Below are 26691 nucleotides of genomic sequence, written 5' to 3'. Positions count from 1 at the left end.
TCTACTTTACAGTATCCAATAACAATTCAGTAGTGCAGCATCCAGTGACTATATCATGACTGTCCACTGTGTGGCACTGTTGCCCCATCTTCTGTTACTTTTTCGTCTGCTAATTTCCTTAAATTGCTTTTTTTTTTATGTAACCATAAATTCTAAAATATTAACCTCACTACAATTCTGCGTTTTCATGCTCTTTATAAAGCACCTAGGGGTTCGTTATGCTTTTAGTATATCATCAGTGGACTATGTGTAGGCATTTTTGGGTCACTTTTTGTGTTATTGGGCACAGGACAAATATTAGTCGACAATGTGATATGTATTTTATTTATGCTTTTTAAATGTATGCTAAATGCTTAACATATTGTGAAACACTTTATAAATGCAAGAAAAAATTACAAAGTAATAAACAAAAGAAGAATTCAAACAAGAGGAGTGATGAATTAAAGGTAACAAAAGAGCCCTTCTGCTAAGGCCTTGTTCACATGGAGTTTTTTGCAGAGATTTCAGAGCAGAAACTGAGCAGGACTTCCAAAGTTTTAAGAAGTGTCCAGTTTAAAAAGCCGGAAGGGGAGAGTTTCTGCTCAGTTTCTTCTCCAAAACCTCCTAAAAATAACCTGCCTGTGTGCACATTGCCCGTAGCTATGTTCAGACCGAGTTTCTCGAGGAGTTTTTTGTAGCAGATCCTCTTCAAATATTCTCCTCAAAAACAATTGGAAAACTCTTTTTTATAGGAAATGCACCTTGATATAAATTTGAAGTATTTTGGAGCTTTTTTTTTTTCCAAAAGAGGTTCTGAAAAATATCTGGTGGAAAAGAAAGGTGCATGTCACTTCTTTCCCGTGGACCCTACAGGAAACCTCTTCACTTGAGAACCATTTCAAACATAGATTCTGTCTTATGGATTCCTACAACTATATTTCTATTTGTATAAATACGTGTTGGTGCTCTATGAAGTGACCTCTCCCTGTGATTCCCTTGTCAGGAGTCAATGCTGCGCTCACATACCACGTCTTGCCAGGCCCGGCACATGCCTATTTCAGAATAAATCCTGATACCGGAGAGATAATCACAGCTGCGACATTAGACAGAGAGAAGCAGGACCAGTATATTATTAAGGGTAAGTCATATACATGATATTGTGTGTTAGTCTGTGGGGTCCCATCAAAGCCATTGTAGAACAATGTGCAGGATATTGGAGTATTGCGAGTCCTCTCCCACAAGCGACTGTACACTGTGGCACAATGACGTGCCTGTGGAGGGCAAGAAGAGAATATCTAACACATCGAAATATCGCTTCAACTTTAATGGAACAATCCTGGCATTACTCAAGACAATTCTGTTTGGTTGTAGATGTCATTTCCCATACAGTGCCAACCATTACACTCACGAGAAAGGCCTCTAAGAGTGGGTTGGAGCCTGAGCTTTCCTGGCAATGCTGCCAATCCCTTTGTAACAATAAGTCTGTCACCTGAAAACCTGCAGATATGGGGTTAATCTTCAGGGTAATTGAGTTCTGAACCTGCGCTTAGAAACCTGCTGCCGAGAGGAAATGAATGTTATTCCTCCCAGCAATGTTTGGGTTTCAGTCACAGAGGCGGTGTCGGTGCGGGTTCAGTTTCCGCCCTGTGTATAGAGAGTGGCGGTTTTAACCACGCCCCCTGGGGGCTCAGATACAGCCGCCGCTCTCTATCCCCAGAGCGGTGACTAAACCAGCGCCACCCCCGTGACTAAAACCCCAACGCACTAATCATAGAATTCCCCATAAAACTGAATTTTTATTATATAACTCTTAAAATGCCACCAACCTGTGGCTACTGACACTCTGAATCACCGTGAACACAACAGAACGTGCAAACAAAAGTGAAAAAATATCCGGTGGAAAAAAAAAACCCTTAGGTTGGGGGAGGATTTTGCTGGACCCTATTAATTTGTCTATGCTGATACCCCCCCGCTCAACGATGGCTTACCCTAGGATCCCTAGATACACCCTGCAGTGGATAGTAGCCCTTCTACCCAGAATACGGTTCTACAGGTTGGTGGCATTTTAAGAGTTATATAATAAAAATTGAGTTTTATGGGGAATTCTATGATTATTGCTATTGATATATACCCAATTGATAGTATTTGGATTATTGAAAGTTTAAAACCCCAACGCTCCTGGGAGGAATAAAGTTAATTTCCTACCACCAGCTGATCCCTAAGTGCGCTGGGCGGGATGAGAACACTCTAAACCTGTGTGAAAATTTGTGAGAAATTATGTCCAATTTGCCTTTTTTCTCTGGTTTTTATGTGTTGTTCCAATACACAAAGGAAAGTCTATAACAAAACGTGTAATTGCAATAATTTTCTTTGAGAAATGCTTCATTTTCAGGAACAGTTTCAAGGGTGCTAACACTTTCGGCCATGACTGTATACAGTGTAACATCCCGCTCTGTAGCTTGAACTCTCCCTTGTAGTGTGAAGTATCTCAGTATAAGTACAGTCTGAAGTCTGGACTATTACATGAGAACATATTTGTATTTTACAACAGTATAATTCATTCTTGTTTTGACTCATGCTATTTATTAATATGAAGAACATTTGTTCTTTATCTTCCATTGACACCTGTAAGTCACTATACTCTGTCCCATTACTTAGCTGACTATGTAATTACTGTCATTTCTTCCTGATTAGTAATGGTGACAGATGGCGGATCACCGTCCTTCTCCAGTTCAGCGACAGTTGTGTGTACGGTGTTGGACGAAAACGATAACGCTCCTGAGCTTCTATTTCCTGAGATTGAGATCCAGGTCCCAGAAAACCAAGATCTGGGAATAGTTCACAAAGTGTTGGCCGTAGACAAGGATGCTGGCAACAATGGCAGAGTACTATTCCAAATAATTGGTAATTAATGACGCTTGCTAAACTGTCTGAGCAGATGTTTAAATCAGCATTGCTTTCAGGATTTTACTAGCACGGAGCTGTTTATTATGTTAGACATCTCAGCAACTTTCTTCTTTTTCTTTTTTCTTTTATATATCACATCATTTGATCTAGTTTATGTATATGTATGAACTTGTACAGTATGTATGCCCCTTTCTATAGAAACTCAAAATATTGGATGACAATGACAATGAATAGATCCAAACTGTACATTCTGTTATTTATCATGGATGTCTATTATTAATGTGATGGTAATTATTTACACATAGAAGATGCCTCATCCTCTTCAGCAATATTGTGCTCATGTAGTCAAAATGAATTATTCACTGAGCAAAAAATGTTTAATATTAACAACTTACGGACTGCTCTTAAACTATAAGCATCTGGGCGGCCTGCATTATACAGTGACGATCTAAGATATTTCTGCGTAAAATAGAAGCTGCTCATCTTGTCTTGCTGCTGGAGCAGGGAGCTGACAGTCAGACACAGCCAGACTTGACATTTCGAAGGCACAGAGGCATTATTACCATCTCTGCCTTCCTGATCACTGTATACACAATGCTGTACAATCATTGTGTATACGATGTAGGAAGCACTGACAGTGCTTCCTCCTCTGGGCCCAGTGATCACTGGCAGTATGGCGGAAGCAGGAGCTGCTGGGTCCTAGTAGACCCAGTCATCTCTGTTATATAGCCAGAATACTGAATGTCCACTGTAACTGAGGCTACTATACCAAACCTAGTTACACATGAAATCAGATAAAAAAAAAACTATTTAAATGTTACAATGCCCCAAAGGTTCTTTAAGAGCTTATGGGAGGCACAATATGGGAAATAAATGAAAAATAAATAAAAAGCAGAACCCTCTACCAGCTCAAATTGCTGTTACTAGTCCCTCCCATATGGGAAAAAATGTTACATTTTAAGATGAATTTTAGTTGTCCTTTGTTGCCATAAAAAAATTAAAAATATTCAATACAGACACATTTTTTTTTAATTTTCCCACCATTATCTCCTGATAACATAAAAATTAGACCCCATGTATCACCAAAAAAGGATTGAGAAATTATTGTTATTTTTGAGGGAGAAAAAATGATCAGGTCTTTAAACTGCTTATTTTAAAATAAATGCTAAAATAGCCACTTCAAATATATCTCTAAATACTCTAAAAGAGCAGCACAAAAAAGATGACCGCCTCTACAGTTTTCCCCAGAAAGTAGAATAAAAAGATCTGATTTCACAAAATAAAACAAATTAGAAAAGAATATTTAACAGTTTTTAATTAGTAAAAAGTATCTAGATTTATTTAATAAAGCATATACAGGTATTTCATTTACTTTCAGCCTCTCATGCAGCTGGAATTATTTTTGTTCAGTGACACTTCAGACACCTGGGCCTACACAACACTCCTAATTCTCAGGATTGTCTCAGTACAACTGATCAGCATGGAAATCAGAAGTAAGAAACCTCAAGTCTGCATTTTTCAGAGCAGAATTAAAAAATAAATTCAAGATATTGAACTCCTAAATATTGACATTGTATTTTCTCATCTGTGATATGCCTCTTTGACCAAACCAATGTAGAGTCCAGCCTTTCTATGTCTATTTCCCCAGAATTACCTCCGGCAGTCCCATAGATAATTAATTGTGCAGAGGCACAAAGGCCTGTTCTTGGGGTTGCTAGGGGTCCCAGTGTCCATCGAGTTCTACCTATAGTCTAACATGTTGATCCAGAAGAAGGCAAAAACCCCATGAGACAGACGCTATTTGCCCCATATTAAGGGGAAAATTCCTTTCCGTTTCCACTTATGACAATCATACCGGTTCCCTGAATCAATGTCCCATCATAGAATTCAGTGCCCATAACTTGTAATATTATATTTTTCAAGAAAGGCGTCCAGGGCCTGCCTGTGATTATGATTAAACCTTATTTCCTCTAGACATAAGGGATACCGCCTTGTCACCATGGCAGGCCAAGGTGTATAAAGATCATTAGAAATATCGTTGTACTGTCCCCTCATATATTTATACATTGTTATAACATCGCCCCGGAACCTTCGTTTTTCCAAACTGAATAACCCCATGTTAGGGGTCGAGTTCCCGCTTCTGCACAGGGGGAATCTCAGACCGCTTCTGCTGCGGTCTCCCATTCCTCTCCTGCCGCAGGTAAACCTGCTCAGCAGAAACGACGGTCCTTGCGTCTGGCTCAGTCTCACTCTGTGCTTAGGCTTGCTGTTGCTTCTCCAGCTTTTGCCATTAAAGCCAGTGCTGGGCAGCAGCGACTGGACGCTTTTGAGACTAAGTCCTGCTTTTTCCCTTCTGAGCATGCCCAGGGTGAGATCTCCCGTTGGAGATCGAGGGTCACATGCTCAGATGCTGCAGTGGTTCCCATTGGTCCTCCTGGCAGGTCCTGAAAGTACTGCAGCTATATAAGCTTCGCATGACCGCACGGCCATGCGCTAGTGTACAATTGTATACGTGTGTTTGTTGTGAGTGAAAGTCGTTCATTAAATACCCCTACCCTATTGTATGACTGTTCGCGTATGGTGTATGGCTGCTATCTAGCGCCCGACTAACCACTCAACGTGTCACACACGTATCAGCGTCTATTGCTGTGACCGCCAGTGCGGCGCCACGCGCCAGTAGTGCGCCTCCTGACCCACGTCTGGGTTCTTAGTGGTGTCTGCCAGCTCGGCACAGTTTGCACTTCGGTGCTCTAATTATTACTGTTACCTAACACACCCAGTTGCGGTGTTGAGTGCTAGTAGTCTGATCGGACTTCAATCCTGAGTCTTGGGGTTGAGTTCGCTGACTCCTTGCTTGCACTCCTAGGTGCGGTATTGCGGACCAGTGGCTTAACTGGGTTCGCTTCCACCGCCATATTACGCTGCCATTTACTAGCAGCAGGTTTTCACCTGCACGGTGGACCCCGGACTGCGAACGCATCTATTAATATTACATCTTATTCTCGGTGCGTTCCGCCAGTCCTAACAGAACACTAGCGCCAGGGTCTGGCTAGTAAATGGCGGACGATCAGTGTTTACAGCGGTACATCCAGCAGCTGGGGGGAAGGTTGGCGGCTGTTAGGGCTAGCGGAACGCACCAAATAATGAGACAGATAGAGTATGGTGCGTTCGCAGCCCGGGGTCCACTGTGCAGAGATGGAACCTGCTGCCAAGTAATGACGGACTATATGGCGGTACTCATAAGTATACACACGTGGGTTAGACTTCACCCAGCGTGAAGGAAGCGATCCTGTTGCGTCACAGGATCGCGGTAGCGCACATAGAGTGCGAGCAAGTAGTCAGCGAACTCAACCCCAACTAGGATTGAAGTCCGATTAGACCCTTGCTGGCACAACACCGCAACTGGGTGTGTAAAGAAGCTAAATAGCAATATTAGGGCACTAGAGTGCATGCGGTGCCGCACTGACGAACGCCACTAACCACCCAGGCTTGGGTAAGGAAAGGCGCCGTACTGGCGGTCACAGCAACTGGACGCTGTAATGTGTGATTTGTGCTCTAGGATAAGTCGGGCGCTAGAAAGCAACCATACACCTTCCGCGAACAGACATTCAATAGGGAAGGGGTATCCAAGGACGACTTGCACTCACAACAAACACGTAAGCAAATGTACACTAGCGCATGGCCGTGCGGTCATGCGCAGTTTATATAGTTGCAGCACAGGAAGTGGCCACAGAAACTTTGCCCTTCCAAGACCTGCCAAGAGGACCAATGGAATGTGCTGCAGGACCTGAGCACATGACCCTCGATCTCCAATGGGAGATCTTGCCCTGGGCATGCTCAGTGTGTGCAGACAAGGACTTAGTCCCAGAGAAGTCTGCTCGCTGCTGACCAGCACTGGCTTTAATGGCAGAAGCTGAAGAAGCAGCAGTAACTCTCTGTACAGAGTGAGACTGAGCAAGAGGCTGGGACCGATGTCCCTGCTGAGCAGACTCCACTGCGGCTGGATAAGAATGGGAGACCGCAGCGGAGATGGCTCGAGATTCCCCCTGTGCAGAAGCGGGAACTCGAGACCTAACATTACCCCCTCTCCTAGGGCCCCCCCCTCCCTGGGCCTCGCTACGCTCGAAGGCAGCAATGAGCTGTGGGGCCCGAATGTCTTCAGCAGGCTCCCATGACCTGTAATGTGTGATTTGTGCTGTAGGATAAGTCGGGCGCTAGAAAGCAACCATACACCTTCCGCGAACAGACATTCAATAGGGAAGGGGTATCCAAGGACGACTTGCACTCACAACAAACACACGTAAGCAAATGTACACTAGCGCATGGCCGTGCGGTCATGCGCAGTTTATATAGTTGCAGCACAGGAAGTGGCCACAGAAACTTTGCCCTTCCAAGACCTGCCAAGAGGACCAATGGAATGTGCTGCAGGACCTGAGCACATGACCCTCGATCTCCACCGGGAGATCTTGCCCTGGGCATGCTCAGTGTGTGCAGACAAGGACTTAGTCCCAGAGAAGTCTGCTCGCTGCTGACCAGCACTGGCTTTAATGGCAGAAGCTGAAGAAGCAGCAGTAACTCTCTGTACAGAGTGAGACTGAGCAAGACGCTGGGACCGATGTCCTTGCTGAGCAGACTCCACTGCGGCTGGATAAGAATGGGAGACCGCAGCGGAGATGGCTTGAGATTCCCCCTGTGCAGAAGCGGGAACTCGAGACCTAACATTACCCCCCCTCCTAGGGCCCCCCCCTCCCTGGGCCTCGCTACGCTCGAAGGCAGCAATGAGCTGTGGGGCCCGAATGTCTTCAGCAGGCTCCCATGACCTGTCCTCTGGGCCATAACCCTTCCAATCCACCAGATAGAACTTTTTGCCGCGTACCACCTTGCACCCCAAAATAGCGTTCATCTCGTAATCGTCCGTAGACGAACCCGATGTCCCGGCAGATGACTCGGAAAACCGGGACATGTATACGGGTTTCAAGAGGGACACATGAGAGGTGTCAGTGATACCCAAGCGTGGAGGAAGAGCCAAACGGTAGACCACAGGATTAACCTGTTCGAGAACCTTGAAGGGACCCAAGTAGCGAGGAGCAAACTTAGTGGACTCAACTCGCAGCCTGATGTTACGGGCGGAGAGCCACACCAAGTCGCCAGGAGCAAAGGTCGGAGCGGGGCGCCAATGAACATCGGCGGAGGACCTCATTCTCTCCTTGGAGGCCCGAATGGCATCCTGCGTGCGGTCCCAAATGTCCCGTGCCTCCACAGCCCAGTCTGCCACCCCGGAGTCAGCAGAAGACACAGGCATGGGCACAGGAACACGCGGATGCTGGCCGTAATTTAGGAGGAATGGAGTCTGACTGGTGGAATCGGCTACGGCATTGTTAAGTGCAAACTCTGCCCACAGTAGCAAGGATGCCCAGTCATCCTGCCTGGCAGAAACAAAATGTCGTAAATATGTGACCAAGGTCTGGTTGGCCCTCTCTACCAACCCATTCATCTCGGGATGATATGCCGAAGAGAGATTCAACTCAATACTGAGTAGACGACAAAGCTCTCTCCAGAATCGAGACGCAAACTGGGGACCCCGGTCACTAACAATTTTGTCTGGCATACCATGTAGGTGAAAGATATGCTTGACGAACAAGACAGCCAACGCCCGTGCAGAAGGTAGCCGTGGAGGGGCACCAAGTGCACCATTTTGGAAAAATGGTCGGTGATCACCCAGATGATGGTGCAGTTACGAGACTTGGGTAAGCCCACCACAAAGTCCATCCCGACCATCTCCCAGGGCCTGTCCGCCACCAGCAGAGGATAAAGCAAACCAGCTGGCCGTTGCCGAGGAGTCTTGTTCTTGGCGCAAGAGACACACGCTCGAACATACTCTGCGACATCACGAGCCATATGCGGCCACCAGTATGTCCTCGCCAGTAACTCAGATGTCCTTTTGGTACCAAAATGTCCACCCACCCTGGACGAGTGTGCCCAAGAGAGAACCTCCGGTCACAAACTGGATGGTACAAAAGTCTTGCCCGGAGGCACAGACTCTAGCGAAACCGGGGCCACAGTTCTCAAGCTCTCGGTGGGGACAATAAGCCGAGGCTCCTCCTCCTCCTCCGCAGATGACACAACGGAGCGAGAGAGAGCGTCGGCCCGAATGTTCTTCTCCCCAGAAAGAAAATGGAGGGTGAAATGAAACCGGGAGAAGAATAAGGACCATCTGGCCTGGCGAGAATTCAACCGCTGGGCTGTCTGCAGGTACACCAAATTTTTATGGTCTGTGAAGACTTGGAAGGGAAAACGTGCTCCCTCCAAGAGATGTCTCCACTCCGAGAAAGCCAACTTCATGGCTAGCAACTCCCTGTCCCCGATGGAATAATTCCTCTCTGCTGGTGAGAAGGTCTTGGAGAAAAAGAAGCAAGGATGCTTCCGACCTTGAGCATCCTTTTGGAAGAGGACTGCTCCAGCACCAACAGAAGAGGCATCCACCTCCATGATAAATGGCTTATCAACATCGGGGCGATGTAGGATGGGAGCGCTAGCGAAGTGTGACTTTATAGAGTTAAAGGCCTTGGAGACCTCCTCAGACCACAATTTGGGATTCGCCCCCTTCTTGGTGAGGGCAACCAAGGGAGCTACCAAAGTTGAGAAGTGCGGAATGAACTGGCGATAATAATTAATGAACCCCATAAAGCGCTGCACCGCTTTAAGAGAATGGGGTTCCTGCCAGTCCATCACAGCCTGTAGTTTGGCAGGATCCATAGCCAATCCCTGGGCAGAGATGATGTAGCCTAGGAAAGGTAAGGACTCCTGCTCAAACATACACTTCTCCAACTTGGCATAGAGGGAGTTTGCCTGTAGGAGGTCGAAGACTTTGCAAACATCTCTCCGGTGGGAGTCAATATCTGGAGAGTAGATGAGAATATCATCCAGATAGACTACGACCGAGGTGGAAAGCATATCCCGGAAGATATCGTTCACAAAGTCTTGGAAAACGGCTGGGGCATTACAGAGCCCGAAGGGCATCACCAGATATTCATAGTGCCCATCCCTGGTGTTAAAAGCCGTCTTCCATTCGTCCCCCTCACGGATGCGAATCAGGTTGTAAGCACCCCGCAGATCTAGTTTAGTAAATACCCTTGCTCCCCGAAGCCTATCGAAGAGCTCAGATATCAAGGGCAAAGGATACTTATTTTTAACGGTGATGGCGTTAAGACCCCTGTAGTCTATGCATGGATGCAATTCCCCATTCTTCTTCTGCACGAAGAAAAACCCTGCCCCAGCAGGTGACACTGACTTCCTAATGAATCCTCTTGCCAGATTTTCCTGGATGTACTGTGACATTGCCTCCGTCTCCGGGAGAGATAGCGGATAGACTCGACCCCGGGGAGGCTCAGCACCAGGCAAGAGATCAATAGGACAGTCATAGGGGCGATGGGGCGGAAGGATCTCCGCCGCCTTTTTGGAGAACACGTCTGCATAAGACCAATACTGCTTGGGGAGAGAGGAAAGATCTGCGGGTACCTCTGTAGTAGCAACCTGAACGCACTCCCTCTGACACCTACCCCCACAAGATTTGCCCCATCCCAGGATTCTGCCAGAGGACCACTCGATATGAGGAGAGTGGTACCGTAGCCAAGGTATTCCCAACAGGACCTCATCAATTCCCTCAGGAATGACGAGCAGAGATATAATCTCCTGATGAGATGGCGACATGGACAGAGTAAAAGGGATGGTCTGGTGTGTTATCTGTGAGGGCAGTGTCGACCCATTCACCACTCGTACCGTTACTGGTTGAGCTAGCATAACCAGGGGTATTGCGTGACGTTGGGCGAAGGCAGAAGACATAAAATTGCCCTCCGCCCCAGAATCCACGCAGAGCTCTACCGAGTGGGAGAATGAGCCTATAGTAATTGTCCCCTTAAAGGACAATTTAGAGGCAAACGTCGCCGTGTCTAGTGTACCTCCACCTACTACCACTAGACGCTGACGTTTCCTCAACCGCTGAGAACATCTGGTGGCTAGATGTCCTGACTGCTGGCAAACATGACAGACCTTGAGTGCACAAGCGGTCCGGGACTTAGATCCCGCTTGTGACACTTCCCTGGCCTCATGTGACTCAGGAACCAGGACCGGAGATTCCAGAGGTTTGGCGAAGGTAGGAGCCAGCCGAAACCTCTGCCTACACTGGGCTCGCTCTAACCTCCGCTCGTTAAAACGGAGGTCAATTCGAGTGGAGACAGTTATTAACTCCTCCAGTGTGGCAGGAATCTCCCTAGTGGCCAGAGCGTCCTTAACGTGGTCAGCCAGGCCCCTCCAAAATATGGGGATAAGAGCTTTATCCGACCAATCCAGCTCAGAAGCTAAAGTGCGGAATTGGACGGCAAAATGACTGACCAAGGACTCACCCTGAGTTAATGCCAGCAGTTGGAGCGCAGTATCATGGGTGACTTGAGGTCCTAAAAAGACCTGTTTCAGAGTGCTCAGAAACAGCGGAGCACTCTGCACCACATGATCGCCACGCTCCCACAGCGGCGTAGCCCATTCCAACGCCCTGTCCGACAAGAGAGACACTATAAATCCCACCTTAGCCCGCTCTGTGGGAAAACGTGCAGCCAGGAGCTCGAGGTGAATAGAGCACTGACTCACAAATCCCCTACAAAATTTGCTATCACCAGAAAATTTTTCTGGCAGCGGGAGGCAAGAAAATGTCGGAGCAGGGGTGGCAATGGACAGGGTTGCTGCAGCCACGCTAGCAGCCTGTACAGCAACTGCGGTAACATCCACAGCTGAGGTTGCGCTCTCAAGAGCCACCAACCTACCCTCCAGCTGCTGGATATACTGCAAGGATTGCTGTTTGTCCGTCATTACTAGCCAGACCCTGGCGCTAGTGTAATGTTAGGGCTAGCGGAACGCACCAAATAATGAGACAGATAGAGTATGGTGTGTTCGCAGCCCGGGGTCCACTGTGCAGAGATGGAACCTGCTGCCAAGTAATGACGGACTATATGGCGGTACTCATAAGTATACACACGTGGGTTAGACTTCACCCAGCGTGAAGGAAGCGATCCTGTTGCGTCACAGGATCGCAGTACCGCACATGGAGCGCGAGCAAGTAGTCAGCGAACTCAACCCCAACTAGGATTGAAGTCCGATTAGACCTTTGCTGGCACAACACCACAACTGGGTGTGTAAAGAAGCTAAATAGCAATATTAAGGCACAAGAGTGCATGCGGTGCCGCACTGAGGAACGCCACTAACCACCCAGGCTTGGGTAAGGAAAGCACAGAGGAAGTGCACGGCGCCGTACTGGCGGTCACAGCAACTGGACGCTGTAATGTGTGATTTGTGCTGTAGGATAAGTCGGGCGCTAGAAAGCAACCATACACCTTCCGCGAACAGACATTCAATAGGGAAGGGGTATCCAAGGACGACTTGCACTCACAACAAACACACGTAAGCAAATGTACACTAGCGCATGGCCGTGCGGTCATGCGCAGTTTATATAGTTGCAGCACAGGAAGTGGCCACAGAAACTTTGCCCTTCCAAGACCTGCCAAGAGGACCAATGGAATGTGCTGCAGGACCTGAGCACATGACCCTCGATCTCCACCGGGAGATCTTGCCCTGGGCATGCTCAGTGTGTGCAGACAAGGACTTAGTCCCAGAGAAGTCTGCTCGCTGCTGACCAGCACTGGCTTTAATGGCAGAAGCTGAAGAAGCAGCAGTAACTCTCTGTACAGAGTGAGACTGAGCAAGACGCTGGGACCGACGTCCCTGCTGAGCAGACTCCACTGCGGCTGGATAAGAATGGGAGACCGCAGCGGAGATGGCTCGAGATTCCCCCTGTGCAGAAGCGGGAACTCGAGACCTAACAGGCGGCTCTAGAGCGTTCAACCTCAGCTGTGCATGTCACTGCTGTCGCTGTTCAGGCTGCAAGTGTAGCCGCAGCCAGTTTGTCCGCTGCCACTCCTGCTCCGACTTTATCCCGTCTCCCGCTTCCTGACAAGTTTGCTGGCGACAGTAAACAATGTCGCGGATTCGTGAGCCAGTGCTCCATACACCTTGAGCTCCTGGCGTCACGTTTCCCTACGGAACGGGCGAAAGTGGGATTTATTCTATCACTCTTGTCGGGCAGGGCGTTGGAGTGGGCAACGCCACTTTGGGAGCGAGATGATCGTGTGGTACAGAGTGCTCCTCTCTTCCTGGACACTCTGAAGCAGGTCTTTTTAGGACCTCGTGTTACCCACGATACCGTGCTCCAGTTATTGTCCATTACTCAGGGCTCGTCCGTGGTCAACCAGTTTGCCATCCAGTTCCGGACTCTAGCTTCTGAGTTAGAGTGGCCAGACAAAGTTCTTATTCCGGTGTTCTGGAGGGGACTGGCAGACCATGTGAAGGACGCCTTGGCCACCAGGGAGATACCCGCCACATTGGAGGAACTTATTTCTGTATCTACCCGCATCGACCTCCGTTTTCACGAGCGGAGGTTAGAGCGGACCCAGTGTAGGCAGAGGTTTCGGCTGGCTCCAACCTTCGCCAGACCTCTTGAATCTCCTGTCTTGGCGTCCGACTCCCATGAGGCCATGGAGGTTTCTCGAGCGGGACCTAAGTCTCAGGCCGCTCGAGTACCCGTGGTTTGTAAAAACTGTCATCAACTAGGACATTACGCCAATAAATGTCCGCGGCGGTCGGGAAACGATCGCGTCTAGTAACCATTGGGGGAGGTTCACTAGACACAGCTGCATTTTCCTCCAAACTGTCCTTTCAAGGGACAATCCTGTTAGGCTCCTCCACTCTAACAGTCGAGCTTTGTGTGGATTCAGGAGCAGAGGGAAACTTCATGTCCTCTGCTTTTGCTCTGCGCCACGCTATACCACTAGTCATGCTCGCCAAACCTGTAACAGTTAGAGTTGTGAATGGGGCGACACTTCCACTGCAAATCACACACCAGACAGTTCCATTCTCGCTGTCCATGTCCCCTTCCCACCAGGAGATTATTTCCCTTCTTGTTCTTCCCGAGGGAATGGATGAGATTTTGCTGGGAATACCCTGGCTCCGTTTCCACTCCCCACATATTGAGTGGTCCTCAGGGAGAATATTGGGTTGGAGTAAGTCTTGTATGGGCAGGTGTGTGAGTGAGTGTGTACAGGTTTCTACTACCAAGGTACCCGCAGACCTTTCTACTCTTCCCAAGTGCTATTGGTGCTATGCTGACGTATTCTCTAAAAAGGCTGCTGAGACTCTACCGCCTCATCGCCCCTACGACTGTCCTATTGACCTCTTGCCAGGAGCTTAACCTCCTCGGGGAAGGGTATATCCCCTCTCTCTCCCAGAGACGGAGGCTATGTCTCAATACATTCAGGAGAATTTGGCAAGAGGGTTCATTAGGAAATCAGTGTCTCCTGCAGGGGCGGGATTCTTCTTCGTACAGAAGAAGAACGGGGAATTACGTTCTTGCATCGATTACAGGGGTCTTAACGCTATTACCATTAAAAATAAGTACCTGTTGCCCCTGATATCTGAGCTCTTTGACAGGCTAAGGGGAGCAAAGGTTTTCACCAAACTAGATCTGCGGGGTGCCTACAACCTAATTCGCATCCGTGAGGGGGACGAATGGAAAACGGCTTTTAATACCAGGGATGGGCACTATGAGTATCTGGTGATGCCCTTCGGGCTCTGTAATGCCCCAGCCATTTTTCAGGACTTTGTCAACGATATCTTCCGGGATATGCTTTCCACCTCGGTTGTAGTCTATCTGGATGATATCCTCATCTTCTCTCCAGATATTGAGTCCCACCGGAGAGATGTTGGCAGAGTCTTCGAACTCCTACGGGCGAATTCCCTTTATGCTAAGTTGGAGAAGTGTGTGTTTGAGCAGGAGTCCTTACCTTTCCTGGGCTATATCATCTCGGCCCAGGGATTGGCTATGGATCCTGCCAAACTACAGGCTGTGATGGACTGGCAGGAACCCCATTCTCTTAAAGCGGTGCAGCGCTTTATGGGGTTCATAAATTACTATCGCCAGTTCATCCCCCACTTCTCAACTTTGGTAGCTCCCTTGGTATCCCTCACCAAGAAGGGAGCGAATCCCAAATTGTGGTCGGAAGAGGTCTCCAAGGCCTTCACTTCTATAAAGTCCCATTTTGCTAGCGCTCCCATCTTACATCGTCCCGATGTGGATAAGCCATTCCTTATGGAGGTGGATGCCTCATCCGTTGGTGCTGGAGCAGTCCTCTATCAAAAGGATGCTCAAGGTCGGAAGCATCCATGCTTCTTCTTCTCAAAGACCTTCACACCAGCGGAGAGAAATTACTCCATCGGGGACAGGGAGTTGCTAGCAATGAAGTTGGCCTTTTCGGAGTGGAGACATCTTTTGGAAGGTGCTCGGTTTCCCTTCCAAGTCTTCACGGACCACAAAAATTTGGTCTATTTGCGTACAGCCCAGCGGCTGAATTCTCGTCAGGCTAGATGGTCCTTGTTTTTCTCCCGGTTCCACTTCACTCTCCATTATCTCGCCGGGTAGAAGAACATTCGTGCTGACGCTCTCTCTCGCTCCCTTGTGTCAACTGAGGAGGAAGAAGAGGAGCCTCGGCTTATTGTCCCTTCAGAGAGTCTGAGAACCGTAGCTCCGGTTTCGCTAGAGTCTGTGCCTCCGGGCAAGACTTTTGTTCCCATCAATTTGCGACCGGAGGTTCTCTCTTGGGCTCATTCGTCCAGAGTGGGTGGACACTTTGGGGCAAAGAGGACATCTGAGTTGCTGGCGAGAATGTACTGGTGGCCGCATATGGTTCGTGATGTCAGAGACTATGTTCGGGCATGTGTCTCCTGTGCCAAAAATAAGTCTCCTCGTCAACGGCCAGCTGGATTGTTATATCCTCTGCCGGTGGCAGACAGGCCCTGGGAGATGGTCGGGATGGACTTTGTGGTGGGTTTGCCCAAGTCACGTGGCTGTACTGTCATTTGGGTAATCACCAACCATTTTTCAATATGGTGCATTTGGTGCCGCTTCCTCGGCTACCTTCTGCACGGGTCTTGGCAGCGTTGTTTATTAAACATGTCTTCCGCCTTCACGGTATGCCGGACAAAATTGTCAATGATCGGGGTCCTCAGTTTGCTTCTCGGTTCTGGAGAGAGCTTTGTCATCTTCTCAGTATTGAGTTAAATCTCTCTTCTGCCTATCATCCCGAGACGAATGGGTTGGTGGAGAGAGCCAACCAGACCTTGGTCACATATCTGCGACATTTTGTCTCTGCCAGGCAGGATGACTGGGCATCTTTGTTACCATGGGCAGAGTTCGCCCTTAACAACGCTGTAGCCGATTCCACCGGTCAGACTCCTTTCATCCTTAATTACGGCCAGCATCCGCGGGTTCCAGTGCCTATGCCCGTGTCTTCTGCTGACTCCAGGGTGGCCGACTGGGTGGTGGAGGCACGAGACATTTGGGACCGCACTCAGGATGCCATCCGGGCCTCCAAGGAGAGAATGAGGTCTTCTGCCGATGCACATCAGCGCCCTGCTCCGACCTTTGCTCCAGGTGACTTAGTGTGGCTCTCCGCTCGTAACATCAGGCTGCGTGTTGAGTCCACTAAGTTTGCTCCTCGCTACTTGGGTCCCTTCAAGGTCCTCGAACAGGTTAATCCTGTGGTTTACCGTCTAGCCCTTCCTCCACGCCTAGGTATCACTGACACCTTTCATGTGTCCCTCCTTAAGCCCGTGTACATGTCCCTGTTTTCTGAGTCATCTACCGGGACGTCGGGTTCGTCTACGGACGATTACGAGGTGAACGCTATTTTGGGGTGCAAGGTGGTTCGTGGCAGAAAATTTTATTTGGTAGACTGGAGGGGTTACGGCCCTGAGGATAGATCCTCGGAGCCTGCTGAGCACATTCGGGCTCCGCAGCTCATTGCTGCCTTCGAACGTAGCACAGGGGGAATCTCGGGCCGCTTCTGCTGCGGTCTCCCATTCCTCTCCTGCCGCAGGTAAACCTGCTCAGCAGAGACGACGGTCCTTGCGTCTGGCTCAGTCTCACTCTGTGCTTAGGCTTGCTGTTGCTTCTCCAGCTTTTGCCATTAAAGCCAGTGCTGGGCAGCAGCGACTGGACGCTTTTGAGACTAAGTCCTGCTTTTTCCCTTCTGAGCATGCCCAGGGTGAGATCTCCCGTTGGAGATCGAGGGTCACATGCTCAGATGCTGCAGTGGTTCCTATTGGTCCTCCTGGCAGGTCCTGAAAGTACTGCAGCTATATAAGCTTCGCATGACCGCACGGCCATGCGCTAGTGTACAATTGTATACGTGTGTTTGTTGTGAGTGAAAGTCGTTCATTAAATACCCCTACCCTATTGTATGACTGTTCGCGTATGGTGTATGGCTGCTATCTAGCGCCCGACTAACCACTCAACGTGTCACACACGTATCAGCGTCTATTGCTGTGACCGCCAGTGCGGCGCCACGCGCCAGTAGTGCGCCTCCTGACCCACGTCTGGGTTCTTAGTGGTGTCTGCCAGCTCGGCACAGTTTGCACTTCGGTGCTCTAATTATTACTGTTACCTAACACACCCAGTTGCGGTGTTGAGTGCTAGTAGTCTGATCGGACTTCAATCCTGAGTCTTGGGGTTGAGTTCGCTGACTCCTTGCTTGCACTCCTAGGTGCGGCATTGCGGACCAGTGGCTTAACTGGGTTCGCTTCCACCGCCATATTACGCTGCCATTTACTAGCAGCAGGTTTTCACCTGCACGGTGGACCCCGGACTGCGAACGCATCTATTAATATTACATCTTATTCTCGGTGCGTTTCGCCAGTCCTAACACCCCATGTTTGATAACCTGTCTTAGTACTGCTGTCTACACACTCCCTTAATAATATTGATTGCTCTTCTCCGCGCCCGTTCTAGTTCACCTGTGTCATTCTTATACACTGGAGTCCAAAATTGTAGACATTTTTCTAAGTGTGGCCACACTAGTGACTTGTATAGAGGCAAAACTATGTTCTTGTCATGAGCGTCTATCCCATTATTTTATTTGTCTTGGCAGCAGCTGCCTGGCACTGGTCACTAAAGTTTACATTGCGGTTCACCCATACACCCAAGTCTTTTTCAGCGACAGTTTTATCCAGTGTTTTACCCTTTAGGACACAATTATACATCAGTACTACAAGGTGATGGGAACACTCACACAGCCATGTGGATGACATCCTGGCATGTGCGGAATGACCAGGGAGGAAGAGAAGAAGCCATCCCTCTTCTCCTCCTCCCTGCTTTCCCCTCACATGCCAGTATGTCAGTTACACTACTGTGGGCATGCTTCTACTGAGCAGTGGCCCTGATTCACAGCTACTCCAGACCAGTCCGGTGACTGCAGGCAGGGAGAGCAGGGACAATTAAGCTTAGTTTCTTATATTTTGCGTTTAGGGCTAATACAGGCATCATTAAAGAAGTATTAGGAGACTGATAATGTGGCCCTAACACCACCTAGTAGTAAATCCTGATCTCAGGTTCTCTTTAAGTTTTAAGTCTCTATGTGTCAATCTAAACAGCTATATAGGCAAATGGGATAGCAAACACAGTCACCCCTACAGTCACAGTCCCAAGATCTAAGCAAAGGAAGAGAATATTAGGAAAAAAACAAACCACATTGAATGCTCAGCTAAATAATCCCCGGCTGTTCAAACCACAGAACCCCTACATGTGAATAGTCACCCTCCGAAAACTTTGACCTTTTAAGATTTTAAAGATAAAAGATGATATGCCCCAGTTGTTGCTTTCAAACCTTAAATCATTTTTGGTGTCTGTAGCAAAAATCTGCTCCGAATTGTTTGTTGGATAGCCACATTAAGATATATATATATATATTTTTTAAGGTGTGTCCAATTGAAAAAAGGCTTCACATCTGGGAAAGTCATCGCTCAGTAATGGATAAGGCATTCTGTATTTGCTGTCAGTGCCACCCACTGATTTAAATGAAATGCAGGTTTTAATTCAAACAGAAGGCAATCACATGCCAGAGACACTTAAACACTCGCTGTCCAAGCAGAAATACTTTGTGTTATTGGGCTTAACATATTTTTATGGTGTTGCCATGATATATATTTCCACTGTCTCCAAGTGTCAGCTTTTGTTTTACATCTCTTTCCTTTTTGAAGGTGGAAACACGGGCGGATATTTTGCCATCAATAATACATCAGGCGAGCTTTGGACCACCCGTAGCCTAGATAGAGAGGATGTCAGCAGTTTTACCATTATCGTGGAATGCCATGACCTGGGCAGCCCAAAGAAAAGTACCACAGCCAAGCTGCATATTAAAGTCTTGGACTTAAATGATAATCCACCTACATTTTCTAAGAGCCAGTACCGCTCATCTGTTAGAGAGAACCTTGTTTCTGGATCAATGGTTCTTAGTCTTCATGCAATGGATGTAGATGAAGGCTTAAATGGTGAAATAACATACTCCGTGATTGATGATACCCAAGGTGCTTTCATTATAAACAGTACAACCGGAAACATTATAACGGCTAAAGCTTTGGACCGGGAATTCAGACATCAATATGTTTTCCGTGTGGTGGCTAGTGACAGTAGCAAATATGGTCCACTGACTTCTACTGTGAAAGTTCTAATTCACATTGAAGATGTCAATGATAACCCCCCTTTATTCTTGGAGGATCCCGTTCAAGTTCTTGTGTCCTATCAAACCCTAGTCAATAGTGCGATTGCTACCGTACATGCCAATGACCCAGATCAAAGCTTGAATGGATCAGTAGTGTATAGTCTAGTAGAAAGCGATCCACTTTTCTTTGTCACCCAAGATACCGGGGAGATAAAACTTCGGTATCCGATCTCTCATAACTTCAGGAACACAGTTCTGAAAGTGAAGGCCTCAGATCTTGGTGTTCCAGCGAGGACATCAACAGGTCTTGTCACCATTGATCTACAAGGACAGGAAAAAGATATTTATTTTGTGAAGAATGTATATGAAGTCAGCGTAATGGAAAATAGCAAAGCAGGTCAGTACAAGCACCATAACTTCATTATAGCAGAGCGCCTATCTTTACGTGTCATAGGCTGATTGCACTACTTATATACTTCTGACTAACTGCATGCTTTTGTATGGCAACTATAATTCTTATATCAGTATATAACCATTTATATATATACTATTATAATATACCCAAGGATGTAACTTTAGGCAGTGCAGAGATTGAAGCCATGTCCTGTGGGAGCCTAAATAATCAAACTGACCCCTATGAGGGGGCAAAGTCTAAGTTCACAGGGTCTAGGTATCTCAAGTTCGGTCTTTGATCTAATAAAATAAGCTTTGCTCTCCCACTTTAATCACATGTAGTTGAGGCATATTCTCTCTTCTAGTAAGGAGTGATCCATGGCTACCTACAGATACACAGGACTGATGCTGATGTGTTGCTGACAGTACTCTTAGGGCCATACTTCATTTTACCTATGGGCACTCATGAATTTATGTTATAAGACAATGTGGTATATTTTTTATTATGTCTGTATTTGTGAATGTATGTGTGGGCTCTTTCAGACTTCTTTTTTTTGTATGGGTTCTATCTTTGGTTTCATAGATAGAACTTGTACCACAGCGTGACGCTGTGGACTAAGAGCATTGGGCGTGCTCGAAACGCGTTCAGCGATTACATGGCTGTCCTTTTGTAACAATCTTTTTAGCCACATGTAAGCAGCCTTTCAATACACAATAATGTGTATGGAGGCCTCTAGTTTTATACTGTATTTTTTAGCACATTTCATTGAATTTTATACTACTTTGTGTATTATCAATTTTTGTTATTTCTTACTTGCTAATTACAGGAACAGCTGTGTTGATGGTGGAGGCCAAATACTTCAAACCCTCTGATCAATCTGTATCCTATAAAATTATCAATGGAGAGAAAGACACATTTATGCTCAATTCTAAAACAGGTAATTCATAGAAAAGGAGTACAGAATGTGTTAAATATGTCTTAATTATGAGGATAACTATAGTTTTCAACATAGAAATTTCAACTGGAATGTAATCTTGAAAATAAACACTCGATAAACATGTTAATGTCATGTAAATGATAAAAAAATGGAATCGAAGATTTCAAAACCTCTTTATTCAGTTTTCAGTATGCGCTCCACACGTAGAAGTACCTGCACTTACAAGCCTTGGCATGCTATCAATTAGGTTGTTAATGTTTGTCTAAAAAATGTTGAAATCATCAAGATATGTTGCTGGCAGCTTCCTTTTTGCATTTTCTGACCAATGACATCCCCGATCTGCTCGATAGGAAATAAGTCCACAGACACAAATGGCCATGATAGCATGTTTAGTAATAAAAATAAGCTTGGCACTCAACTTTGGATAAAGGCAGAAAAGCAAATTACTTTAATGTACATCCATAAGCAGTACAACAAACATTTCAGTCAATCACTGACCTTCTTCAGTGTACTAAATAAATAAAATAATGATAACAAGAAAAGTAATATATGTATCAAGATAATTAAATCTGTCAAAAATAAAATAATGGAGAAAAACAAACAAGAAAAAACTCAACTGAGTTGGTGAAGATGAGAAGAAAAGGGGGAAAGGAAAGCGAAGGACCCACGAACACACTCAGGGAAAAAGAAAAAAATTCACGTTTAAAGAAAAAAGAGGCTGTAGAGAAGGGAATGCATACCTGGCTACATGAATGTAAGGAATATTGAATATGCAGGCTTTTGTATGTACCAAAAAGAAAAAAATAGAAAAATATATTAAAATAAAACTATATAAAAATAGTAAATATAAGTATATTAGTGCAACCTACCAAATAGATAATGATATAGTACTGATTGATAGGATAATTTCCAATGTGATGCCCTCTAGAAAAATGTTAATGACCTGAAAAGGGATAGAAAAAAGCTTTGTTTGCAATGTGGGGTCATGGATATGTTGAATGTAAAATATAGAAAAGGAATCACCTTGGGGCTCTATTATCCAGTCTCAGCCGGTAATGTGCTGAATTATGTAAAGATATATTAGTATCTCCATTGATAATATAATAATATATAGGAATCTCCATGGATTGAGTATAAGAATATCTGTGGTATACACTCACCGGTGCTGGTAGTGGGATCTGGTAGATCTGTAGGTGGGCCAGGGGCTAGGAGATACATGCTGTTCTTTATGTACTATAGTGGTAATGGTAGGTACGCACGTATCGGAAGTGATGTCACCGAAAGTGACATCACGAGTTGTGACGTGTTGCATTCCACTAGCAGGAAATGTCGGTTAGTTTGCACTCCAATGGCCCGGAGTATCGCTGTGTAGTCAAGGAAGCGCTGATAGTGTCATAGGCAGGTAAAAGTGTCCACATGGTAAATAGTCGGATTGCGACTGATGGCAAAAAACGAATGTGTGAAAGGGGCCTTATTGGTTTTAAAATGGACCAATGGTGATCCAAAAATTAAAAAGAAAATTAAAAAAACAGCACAAGCTCGCTGATCGGTGTGAGGTGTCAGATGACAATTGTCTGCAATGACTGGCTATAGTGGTCATGGTTCCTCTTTACTGTATAAAAAAGGTAGGAAAATTTTTATTCCAGTTCAAACACATGCCGGAAGAAGAAAACAGGAGACCAGTGGCAAAGCTGGCAACAGTACATAGATCCTGCTGGGTTTTGGTAGGTAGACCGCCAGGGTCCCTTTAAATTCATTTTGAAATTAATATGTAACCAGAAAAGTTGGTCATCAATTCATTATCTGCTTAAGTAAAGTTAATTAGAATGTCTGCCAAGTAAGTTCACACTGCCCTTGTGTAGCTGTCACGGAGTACCAAAGTGGTGGCCAGACCAGGGTAATATGAGTCTTTTTGTTCTTCTCAATTATGCGCTAACTATGCACTACATTCAAAAATGGCTCACAAAAAGACATGGATTTAAAAAAACATGACAGAAAAAGAAACTGCCTTACCAACACCAGGTCACATTTCCAATGCACAAGCAGGATGCAGTAGACCCCTGTGATAAAGACACAGGTGAAAAATACTGATTTAACAACCACTCACAAACCTACCAATTCATAGAGGGAGTGGTTGCTTAGTGTTAAAAATGCACAAAAATGAGACTTGCATCGGGCACCAGTCACACAGATTGGTTTGATGCACAGCGTCTGGCAGGGCCAGACTGGCCATCTGGCAATTCTGGCAAATGCCAAAAGGGCCTGTCTGGTTGTCGGCTGCCTTGTGTGCAACATTGTCAACAGAATCGGTGTTCTCAAGACACCCATACTGTTAAGAGTTGTGACAGAGCACAAAGTCGCTGACTCAGTCACTTACCCCAGCAGGCCACCGGTAACATTAGAAATATTGGTCTTGTAGTAAATCTTGCTTTCCTCTATCCAGGGTAATATTAGTAATATATCCTAATATATCCCATCTGGTCCTTGGGGACGGGGACAACATGGGTCTGTGTGATTTCAAATGCCAGGACTGAATTTCAGCCCCAGTCCATACCTGGCATCTGGCTTACAGCCTATTGATGACTCCTCTACTATTAGATCGGACAGACTGCTCAGTTCTATATAAGTGCAGCTCACAAGGGCAGCCATCCCCATTCACCCAGCCAACAATAAAGGGCCTGATTGCATCCTGCATAAAAATAGAAAAATGTTCAATAACTAACTACATACTGAAGAAAATCATTAACCCCTTCACGACAGAGCCCTTTTTTATTTTGCGTTTCTGTTTTTCACTCCCCTTCTTCCTAGAGCCATAACTTTTTTTATTTTTCCGTCAATATGGCCATGTGAGGGCCTTTTTTTGGCAGTTCAAGTTGTACTTTTGAATGGTACCATTGGTTTTACCATATCATGCATTCAAAATCGGGAAAAAAATTCCAAGTGCGGTGAAATTCCAAAAAAAGTGCAATTCCATAACTGTTTTTTGGATTTTTTTTACCATGTTCACCAAATGCTAAAACTCACCTGCCGTTATGATTCTCCAGGTCATTACGAGTTCATAGACACCAAACATGTATAGGTTCCTTTTTATTTAAGTATTGAAAAAAAATCCAAAGTTTGTTAAAAAAATTGCGTCATTTTCTGAGACCTGTAGTGTCTCCATTTTTCATAATCTCGGGTGAGTGACTGCTCATTTTTTGCGCGCCGAGCTGACATTTTTAATGATACCATTTTGGTGCAGATCTGTTCTTTTGATCGTCCGTTATTGCATTTTAATTCAATGTTGCGGCGACCAAAAAAAAAAAATTCTCGTGTTTTGATTTTTTTTCTCATTACGCCATTTAGGGATTGGGTTTATTCTTTCTTTATATTGATAGATTGGGCAATTCTGAAAGCGGCGATACCAAATATGTGTAGGTTTGATTTTTTCATTGTTTTATTTTGAATGGGGCAAAAGGTGGGTGATTTGAACTTTTATTTTTTTATTTTATTAATATTTTTTCAAACTTTTTTTTACTTTTGGCATGCTTCAATAGCCTCCATAGGAGACTAGAAAATGCCATATCCAGATTGCCTCTGCTACATACAGGCGATGATGATTGTTCACTTGCTATGAACACCGACCACCGGGCGTCACTCATAGCAGTCCGGCATTGACAACCATTGAGGTCTGCAGGAGACCTCTGGTTGTCATGCCAACCCATCAGTGACCTGCGATCACGTGACGGGGTCACCAATGGGCGGGATTTCTGGAGAGTTTGACAGTGGCATTTAACTAGTTAACAGCTGCGAGTGGATCACGATTCCACCCACAGCTGTTTCGGGCACATGTCAGCGGTTCAAAACAGCTGACATGTGTCGGGAAAGATGTGGGCTCACCGCCCATACATCAGAGGTGGGCACATGATATGCGCCGTACATGTACGGCGCATGTCGTGAAAGGGATAAACTTCTCCATCTCTAATATATGCTGTTCATAGTACTTATTACTTTAAGGACTCATGCACACTGTATGGCAGTGTATGTGGAGTTTTATGACAGTGTATGAATCCGGAGCTATCTGTCTTCCATACATTTCCATACAGACATCATTGGGTGTTGTATGTATGGATATATACTTCCCTAAAAGCAATGTGACAGATACAACTGTCACTATTATTAGGTCTGATTCCTCTGGAATCAGATGGAAAAATTATATGGCATCAAAGGCATATAGAGGTACAGTAAAACTAAATCAACTTGCAGGACACTGCATTTCGACTTGGAGCAATTCAATTTTTACATGTCTAATTTTTAATCTTTCATCAGGCCATAATGTAATTAATGTGTTAATGATTGACTACTCCAATGTTTTCTTCCAGGTGAATTGACAGTACAGGACCCATCACTGATTGACTTCGAAGCCAGAAATAGGATAAATGTAATCATCTCTGCCGAATCCAGACTGTCAGTGGCTTACTGCAGAGTGTCTGTGGAAATCCAAGATCAGAATGATAACCCACCAGTGTTTGACCGGGATCATCACATTGCATGGGTCTTAGAGGGCGAGGCCTACAACATGGTTGTTGTCCAGGTAAAGTAACAGTACTACATGACAGATCTGTGGTATAGAGCGAGTTATGGGGAATTTGTGTAAATGATGTTTGCCATATTTCTATATTTATAGATTTAGGACCTTGTATTTATACATTTTTTCCTAAGTCAGTAATAATTTCACAATTTACTTATTTACAGATTTCAAATTATAGGAAATGGAACAGAAACCAATATTGTGGTCTTCAAACCACATAGGAGATTAATACATATTTTACCACCAGTTGATATTCTCTCTCTGAAATTGTGTTTTGGACAAAACTACTGAATAGTCTATCTGTCAGCTATTTTCCTATCCTGTCGGAAAGTGAAATATTACCAAATACTAAAAATGACCTTGTTTTATTCTTCCACATGTGGTATGGCAGCTCTGTGTATCCTGTTTTTTACTCCAGGGGTTCGAATTTTGACTGATGGTTGTTGCAGCTTTTCTGACTGTTCATATACAGAATATACATTTTAGATGCTGTTCACATATGAACAAATTCATGGATTCTGATATAAACACCTCTTACCAGACTCTGCTGATTTGCAATCCACATCCATGGCTTTGTTGGGAAGTGTAGCTCTGCATGCTGCGCTATTCTTCTATTAAATTTGTGATAGAGGCTCACTTTGAATGGATTCTCTAGCACAGATGTCACCTCTAGCGCCTGCTCTAGTTCAGTTGTATCCTTCTTATACTCCAAAAAACAAAATTTTACACAGTAAGTGTGGCCGTATTAGTGACTTGTATAGAGGCAAAACTATATTCTCCCAACCTCCAGATTACTTAAATCCTTCTGTAATATTAAATTTTCCTCTGTGTTGACTACCCTGTAGAGTAGAGTTTAGTATCATCTGCAAATATTGAAATTCTACTCTACAAGGTTATTAAAAAAAAAAAAATATATATATATATATATATATATATATATATATATATATATTAAAAGAAGAGGGCCCAATACTGACTCCGGTGGTTCCCCACTGTTAATGGTGACCCAATCCAAGAGTGTTCCATTAGTAATTACCCTTTGTTTCCTATCACTGAGCCAGTTGATAACCCAGTTACACATATGCTCGATAGTCCCATTATTCTCATTTTTTGTACCGACCTTTTGTTGTTGCATCATATGAAAAGCCTTTTCAAAGTCCATATAGACAACATCCACTGCATTTCCCTGGTCCAGTCTAGAGCTTTTGTCCTCATAAAGGCCGATCACATTAGTGTTACAGGACCGATTTGTCAAATACCCATGTTGATACTGGGTCATGAGCTAATTTTTATTGAGATTCTCCAGGAT

At 45.5% G+C, this 26691-nt stretch overlaps 1 protein-coding gene across 1 annotated transcript in view; it reads left to right on the top strand.

The window, feature by feature from the left end:
• LOC138656823 (protocadherin-23-like) overlaps positions 1-26691 on the top strand; it is a 101730-nt gene that overhangs the window by 38770 nt on the left and 36269 nt on the right. Inside the window, exons 5-9 of the mRNA XM_069744096.1 lie at positions 983-1117; positions 2674-2883; positions 19021-19878; positions 20702-20812; positions 25174-25385. Coding sequence (XP_069600197.1) covers positions 983-1117; positions 2674-2883; positions 19021-19878; positions 20702-20812; positions 25174-25385 — 1526 coding nt within the window. The remainder of the gene's footprint in view (positions 1-982; positions 1118-2673; positions 2884-19020; positions 19879-20701; positions 20813-25173; positions 25386-26691) is intronic.

The sequence above is a fragment of the Ranitomeya imitator genome, chromosome 1 (assembly GCF_032444005.1).
Source record: "Ranitomeya imitator isolate aRanImi1 chromosome 1, aRanImi1.pri, whole genome shotgun sequence".
In the NCBI taxonomy this organism is placed as follows: Eukaryota; Metazoa; Chordata; class Amphibia; order Anura; family Dendrobatidae; genus Ranitomeya; species Ranitomeya imitator.
This window is presented reverse-complemented; position numbering and strand designations above follow the sequence as displayed.